Source organism: Vombatus ursinus, unplaced genomic scaffold (genome assembly GCF_900497805.2).
Source record: "Vombatus ursinus unplaced genomic scaffold, bare-nosed wombat genome assembly UNPS02012758.1, whole genome shotgun sequence".
Taxonomy (NCBI): Eukaryota; Metazoa; Chordata; class Mammalia; order Diprotodontia; family Vombatidae; genus Vombatus; species Vombatus ursinus.
In genome coordinates, this window is record NW_020952536.1 from 951,976 (window position 1) to 959,935 (window position 7,960).

The 7,960-nt window shown below is 50.4% G+C and overlaps 1 protein-coding gene across 1 annotated transcript in view; it reads left to right on the forward strand.

Annotated features, from left to right (window-relative positions):
• Window positions 1-4,006: 4,006 nt before the first annotated feature.
• CD79A (CD79a molecule) overlaps window positions 4,007-7,960 on the forward strand; it is a 4,831-nt gene continuing 877 nt past the window's right edge. The window contains exons 1-3 of the mRNA XM_027858134.1: window positions 4,007-4,219; window positions 5,654-5,953; window positions 7,199-7,317. Of these exons, the coding sequence (XP_027713935.1) occupies window positions 4,162-4,219; window positions 5,654-5,953; window positions 7,199-7,317 (477 nt within the window). The 5' untranslated portion in view covers window positions 4,007-4,161. The remainder of the gene's footprint in view (window positions 4,220-5,653; window positions 5,954-7,198; window positions 7,318-7,960) is intronic.

Consider the following 7,960-nt stretch of genomic DNA (forward strand, 5'->3'; position numbering starts at 1 on the left):
GAAAGAAAAAGAAGAAAGAAAAGAAAGAAGAAAGAAAGAAAGAAAGAAAGAGAAGAAAGAAAAAGAAAGAAAGACAAAGAGAAAGAAAGGAGAGAAAGAAAAGAAAGAAGAAAGAAGGAAAGAAAGAGAAAAAGAAAGAAAGAAAGAAAAAGAAGAAGAAAGAAAAGAAAGAAGAAAGAAGGAAAGAAAGAAAGAGAAAAAGAAAACCTCTACAAGTCAGGGCTTGGTTTATGATTTTGTTGATTTTCTAGACTTAAGAAAGTAATGGAGGAAAATGTTAATAATACATATTAGGTTGTCTTATGGACAACCCCAGAGCTGATGGTTAAATATTTACCAGCACACTTCTGCATGAGAAGGAACTGGATAGAAGAGTTGTTAACAAGATCTGGCAGCTGACTAGATAAGAATAAGATGGAAAGTGAAGAGCTGATGATGCTCCCAAATTGGGAACCCAACTCTAGTGCCTTCCACAGAAACAGGCAGGGCTGGAGGTGTTGAGTTTGAGATGACTACAGAACATCCAGGTCGAGATGTCCAGGAGACAGTTGGTGATGTGGGACTAGAGTTCTAGATCTGGAAGCCATTGGCATAGAAATGGTTATATCTGTGGGAATCAATGAGATCACCAAATGAGTACATGGAGAGAAGAGAAGCAAGCCCCGGATGGAGCCTTGAAGGATGCTCACAGTTAGGGAGAGAAGGATGATGAGGAGACTGAGAAAGCTCAGCCAGGCAGGTATGAGGAGAACCAGGAGAGAGCAATGTCACGGAAGCCAAGAAAGAGGAGAGTGCCCAGGAGGAGAAGGATGGGCATCTGTACCCAGAGTTTCAGAGAAGTCAGGAAGAATGAGGTCTAACAAAGGCCACTGTGTCAGGTAGTGAAGACCATTTGTAAACTGCAAGGGAGCTTTTCCCATTGAATAGTGCGGATAGAAATCAGATTGCTCGGAACTGAGAAATGGAAGTGAGGAAATGAGTAGAGATGACCTTTTCTAGAGTTGAGCCGGGAAGAGAAAAGCTGTAGGATGATAACTTGAGGGGCTGGTTGGGTTAAGGGAAGGGGTTTTATTTCTTTTTATTCTGAACATAAACATTGAATAAAATCAACGAACATTTATTAAGCACCTACTACATGCCAGGCACTTGTGCTAAGCCCTGGGAATACAATAAGAGACAAAAGACAGTCTCTGCCCTCAAAGAACTCATAATCTAGTGGAGACAACAAACACATACTAACAAAGCACACACAGGATAAATAGGAAATAATTAACAGAGGAAAGGTTAAAAAATGAAAAGAGATTGGGGAAGTCTTCCTATAGACAATAGGGTTTTAACCGGGACTTAAAGAAAACCAGAGAGGTCAGTGGGCAGAGCAGAGGAGGCAGAGCCTTCCAGGCACGGGGGAGAATGAGAATAAACAAGGAGGTTTGAAGGATTGCCATGCAGTGGGGAGGACCCAGTTGATATTAGCGAATATAGTAGTGAATCCAGACCGAATAATTGTGGGATTCCTCCAGGGTCAATCTGAGAGGTAACATTGTATTGTCCTAGAACTGGGAGTGCAGTCTTGATACCAGCTATGTAACCTAAGGCGAGTTTCTGAGCCTCAGTTTCCTCATCTGATCATGACAATGATATGAATGATCACAGCACCTACCTCCCTGGGTTGCTTCTAGGCTCAAATGAGGTCCTTTCTGTAAAGCACTTTGCAAAGCTTAAAGAGATAAAGAAATGTAGGCTATTACTACTGTTCAGCGCCTCTAGGTCGGGGATCAAGCGAACAAGCATGTATTAAGCACCTACCATGTACCAGACCCTGGGAGCTCCAAAGACAAAAGTAAGACAGTCCCTCTCCTCAAGAAGGTTACAGTCTTTGCAGGGGACACAACATACATGTACATAGGAAGAAAACAAGCATTTATTAACAATAACAATAATAACAGCTAATATTTATATAGTACCTGGGGGCAGCTAAGTGCACAGTGCAGTGCACAGAGTACCCAGCCTGGAGTCAGGAAGACCTGAGTTCAAATCAGGCCTCAGACACTTACTACTTGTGTGACCCTGGGCAAGTCACTTCACCGTTTGCCTCAGTTTCCTCATCTGTAAAAATGAGCTGGAGAAGGAAATGGCAAACCACTCCAGGATCTTTGCCAAGAAAACCCCAAATGGGGTCATGAAGAGTAGGAACATGATTAAACAACGAAACAACAACATTATAGTGTCTACTACGTGCCAAGCATTGTGCTAAGCACTTTATAATTGTGTAATTTGATTATTATTGTTATTACAAATAATTATAATAAATGCAAGGCATTTTTGGTGGAATGGAGGCACTAGCAGGTGGGGAGAGGGAAATCAGGAAAGGCTTCGTGTAGGAGAGGGCATTTGAGCTGAGTTTTGAAGGAAATTTGGATGGTCAGGGTAACCATAGATTGGGGGAGGGGAATTGTAAGACATGAATGACCATGGCAAGGGGCAAGGGATCCATGAAGAGTCAATAATGGGTGGATGAAATGGTCAAGGGTTAACATGGGGAAGTGATGGAAGATGCCCAGAGCAAGGGTGATAACCAGAGAGTACAAGGAGGGAACGAGGGGCTGGAGATCATAGTGAGGATGGAAACTAGGTGGGAGGACTGAGGGAGAGAGAGAGAGAGAGAGAGAGAGAGAGAGAGAGAGAGAGAGAGAGAGAAGAGAGAGGAGGGAGAGGGTGAGAGAGAGAGGAGAGAGCAAGAGAGAGAGGAAAGGGAGAGGAGAGAGAAAGGAGAGAGAGAGGGAGGGTGAGGAGAGGGAGAGAGGGAGAGAGAGAGAGAGAGCAAGACAGAAGGAGAGAGAAAGGAGAGAGACAGAGAGGGAGAGGAGAGAGAGAGAGAGAAAGAGAGAGACAGAAGAGAGAGAGAGGAGAGAAAGGAGAGAGGAGAGACAGAAGAGAGGAAGAAGAAGAAGAAGAAGGAGGAGGAGGAGGAGGAGGAAGAGGAAGAGGAGACAGACAGACAGAGATGGAAGATGTGCTCAAAGGGAGGAATTCTGGGGTTCTAGATCCCACCTAGCCTTGTTCAGCTCGGCCCCCAGGGCAGAACCAGCAGCAATGGGTGGAAGCGCTGGAGGCCATTCTCACCTTGACGCAGGGGCTGGAGCAACCCCGGTCACTCTGATGCCTCGTTGGGGCTGAGCTTGGTCAGTAAAAGCTTCACGACACACGAGGTTAAGAGCCCCTCGTCTAGTCCAATCTCCCGATGTTACAGCAAAGGAAGCAAAGACCCAGGGATGGAAGATGACCCCCAGGGACGCACAGTAGGTGGCGGGGCCAGGATTTCTCCCTGACAATTACAATCCTCCACTTTTAAAAGATTCTGTGGGGCGGCTAGGTGGCTCATTGGGTAGAGCACCCGCCCTGGATTCAGGAGGACCTAAATTCAAATCCGGCCTCAGACACCAAACAGTCGCTAGCGGTGTGACCCTGGGCAAGTCACTTAACCCCATTGCCTAGCCAAAAAAAAAAAGTGATTCCTGGGGCCTAGGGCCTCCTGACCCGTCAGAATCCTTTTCCTTTAATAATCAATTCTTGTGGAAAGGGGGGAAGTCTTTTCTGCCTAAAGGCAAGCGGGTAGGCACTAAACCACTTATTCCCTCCCTCCCTCCCACACCAAAACTTCCCCTAGGACTGCCGGCCCTCTTCATCTGGCACATCCCTTACTCTCCCTCCTCTGTTCTCCCATCCGTGCGCTCCTCCCGGGGTCTCCACTTTGGGGACTGGCCCGGGCTGACCATGCCTCGTTAGCCTCTCAGGCCTGTTTCTAACCCTTAGTGTTCCACATCCCTCCTTCCCCTTTTCGGGTGCTTTTTGCATCGCGTTTCCCCTTAGAATGGAATCTTCTTGAAGCTTAGGATTACCCGTCTGTTTTCACATTTGTATCGGCAGCACTTGGCCCAGCGCTTCTTGCCTCGCCTCGCCTGAGGCCCCTCCCAGCTCCGACATCCTCTGCCCCGAAGGTCCACCCAGCTCTGCTTTCAGTCTGGGGGGCCTGGAGGGCTGGCACTGGGGAGCGGTGGAGCTCATCTCCTACCCGGGTGCAGCAGGAAGCAACGCCCTGATAGGCAAAGACAGCTCTCCTTTCCCAGCACAGTCTCAGCCAGTGTCGGGGACCCTTTGGGGATGATGTCTGGCCTGCTTCTGCCCTCCACCCTTCTCTTCATCTCTGTCCTGAGCTCTGGTAGGTGTTTGAATGGGGGGGGGGAAGGGGATTAGAGATTGGGGTGGGACTAAGATACAGACAGGGTTTGGGGGTGAGGTTGGCATGGGGAGGAGCCAGAGCGATATCCCTAGGGAAGGACTGGGTGCCCAGACAGATCCAGACAGAGGGCCTTTTGAGGGCAGGACTCATGGAACATCAAGACGGCTGCCACTTTCTAGAGGGAGAGATGGAGATGGAGACAAGGTCCAAGGTCCAAGGTCGAACATCAAACCACAAAACTCGAAGCCCATCACCTTTGTTTTAGGGATGAGGAAACTGAGGCAAGGCACTCACTTAGGCTCCCATGTCGAGTGAGTGACAGAGACCTGGATCTCACATCTCCTGGTACCCAGCTTAGGCCTCCTCCCCTTCTGCCTGGGTGTCCACTAAACCCTTCAGCAGGAACATAGAAAAGAGCTTGAAATCTGGGGATAGTAAGAAATTGGGGAGGTGAGCTGGTCCGAGGGGTCTGGGAAGCCAGAGAGAGCAATGGAGCAGAGAGAAAGGTGTCCCTTGGACACATTAGGGTCACATCTGCCCCGCTACCACCCATCTATATTTACCCAGGTTCAAATGAAGAAATGAAAGTACCCCCTCCCTCCCCATCCCCCCAATGGGTTTGGGGAAGGAGAATTGAGGGGAGGGGTGCCCCAACTTTTAAAATTACTTCTGTCACTGAGATACAGTAGAAAGTACCGCATCAAACAACCTAGGCGACTTGGGCATAGTAAGCACTTAATTAATGTTTATTGAGACCTTCCTCTCTCCCCTGCCTTGTTCTTGTGACCGTTGGGTAAAAATCTGGCCCTCTGGGCCCTCATTTTCCCCTCTTGGGAATCAGAGGGGGTTGGGTTGGTAGCTGCTATGGGCCCTTCCTGCTCTGACATTGTACGGGCCAGTGATTCTAAGTTCCATCTGAGCAAGCCCCCTTTCCTCTTTGGTCCTGTTCTCATCAGGATTGGTTGGATTAAAAAGTCTCCAACTCCGGCTCCAATTTTCTGTGATCTTAGCCAATGCTGGGATGCCAAAGAAAAAGAAAGTCAGAGGTGGTAAGGCCCTGAGAACATGGAATGTCAGAGCTAGGAGGGCCCTTAGAACAGAGACTAACAGAGCTGGGAGGGGGAGGGCACTTAGAATAGAGAATATAAACCTGGGAGGGCCCTTAGAACAGGCAATGTCTGGGCTGGGAGGGGCCTTAGAACAGACTATAGAAGGTCAGAGCAGGGAAAGCTAGCGTTCAGAAATTGAATTGAATCCCGTCTTTCCAAGGAGGAAAGTAAGAGCCATGCCCCCCCCCCCCTTAGTGACCTTTGGCTCCCAGGTCGGGGCTCACTCCACCCGCAGCTGGTTAGGTGGCTGGCACTCGGAGATCATCCTGACGGGGTTCTTCCTTTGCCCTGCCCCCACCCCTAGGCTCCCAGACCTGGGGCCTGCATGTGACCTCTGGCCCGCCCTCTGTGACCGCGCCCGTGGGGGGCACGGCCCACCTGCCCTGCGAACACGACGGGGGCACCAAGGCCAACGTGACTTGGTGGCGTGTCATCATGGGCAACTTCACGTGGCCCAAGGTCCAGGTGCAGAAGCCCACTCAGCCCAATGGGACGCTGGTCTTCTGGGAAGTGAACAAGAATGATGCAGGCATGTACCTATGTCGGGTCTCTGTCCTGGGAGAGCCGGTCTTGGAGTCCTGCGGCACCTACCTCAGGGTCCGAGGTGAGTTAGTTCCTTCCCAGACCTGACCGCTACGTCTTTCAGTGCACTCCCCCACCCCACTTCAGGGGCTCCGGGGTCCTAGCCCCCTAGCACTGAAGCGACCTGTAGAGTTCGTCTCCCTAGGAAACCAGAAGGTTTGAGGAATTAATTGGTAGAAAGTGATTCGCGAGCCCCAAAGCTCTCTATAAAGGTGAGTTATTATTATTTTAATTGTCACGATTGTCCTCTCCCCCCCATCTCCCAGCCCATCCGAAGCCCTGTGCCATCTCTCTGCCCTCCTTGGGAGTTCCACATCCCCAGGCTCCTGGGTCTAGAGAGGACAGGGCTGAGGATTTCCTTCCAGATAGAGGGTCCAGAGGCGGTCTGACTTAAAGTTCTGGCTTTGCCACTCACCCCTCTTGGGGATCCTCAGCTTCTCCTTCTGTAAGATGGGGCCAATGACATCTGTCCATCCAAGTAACCACATGGCTCTTCTTTGCTCACGATCACTCACTAGATGGTACAAATGGAAGTCCCCAAGACTTGGGAATCTGAGAACGTCCCTTTGAACCCTGAATCTCCTACTTCTCGTGTGACCTTGGGTAGGTCACCTGAATTCTTTGGGCCTCTCAGTTTCCTCATCTGTAATAGAGGAGTTGGAGACTCCATGATCTCATGGGTCTTTTAGCTTTGAATTTGTGATCCCGAGCACTCCCATTTGATAAGTGAGGAAACTGAGGCCTAGAGAAGGGAAGGTACTTGCCCAGGGTCACAGAGATCATAATAAGAGGCAGTTTTCTTGGCCAAGATACTGGAGTGCTTTGCCATTTCCTTCTCCAGCTCATTTTACAGATGAGGAAATTGAGGCAAAGAGGGTGAAGTGACTTGGCCAGGGTCACCCAGCTAGTCAGTGTCTGAGGGACAGATTTGAACGCAGAAGTTCCTGACTCCAGGCCCAGCGCTCTATCCACTACACCACCTGATAGGAGACAGAGCCAGGACCCAGGCTAGGCCTCTCTGCTGTCTTTTTTTCCCAGAATATAACGTGCAAACCCGAAAGGGTTTGAGGGGAGCTGGTGTCAATCTGACCCGTTAGCTCCATACTCCATCTTTGCCTGCGTGGTTATGCCTTGGAAGACACAAGCAGCCCAGAGCTAGGACTAGGCCTGGGCAGGCTGCAGAGGGTGACCTGGGAATTCTGGCCCTGGCAGGGCCCTCACTGATCTCTTCCTTCCTCCCTCCCCCACCCCGTCCTCCCTCTCCTAGAGCCAGTACCCAGACCCTTCCTGGACATGGGAGAAGGCACAAAGAACAGAATCATCACCGCAGAGGGAATCATCCTGCTTTTCTGTGCTGTCGTCCCTGGCACACTTCTGCTCTTCAGGGTGAGGCTCCTTTGGGGACCTGAGGCCTGATCCCCAAGCCCTCATTTTCCCAGGGCCTAAGCCCTCCTGATCCCCTAGGCTTCCCTCCCTTCCCCTTGGGCATCCAGGCTTCTCACCATTACTTCTTTCCCCATGGACCTTCGATTCTGCTCTGGTGTACTCGATTCCCCCCTGCCCAAGCTTCTTTGGGCCCCTGTTTGATTTCCCCCTATATACCCATTTCTGGCAGTTAGAAAGGTCTCCTTGAATGTAGTTAGCAGAGATGAATGGGAAAGAAGAAAGGGGACAGGCCACTTCAGGATAGGAAGTGTGTGTGGGTATCAGTCGGGGGTGCTTCCTGGAGGCAGAGCTGTATGGGGAAGGTGCTGGCGTCTTCTGGAGACAGCACTGGATTTTCAGGCAGAGGCCCTGGGTTTGGTTCCCAGCTCTGATGTTTCCCTTTGGGCAGAGTGTCTCTCCTGGCCTTGGCTTCTCCTGTTAAAGGAGAGGGCTAGGTGAGCTGAATCCCATGGTCTCTTCCAGCTTTTAAATCCCACAGCCCCATGACCATGGGGCTCTGGTTGATTACTCCCCACTCCCCACTTCTCCAGCTGATTTCTCCCCACTTCTCCGGCTGATTTCTCCCCACTTCTCCGGCTGATTT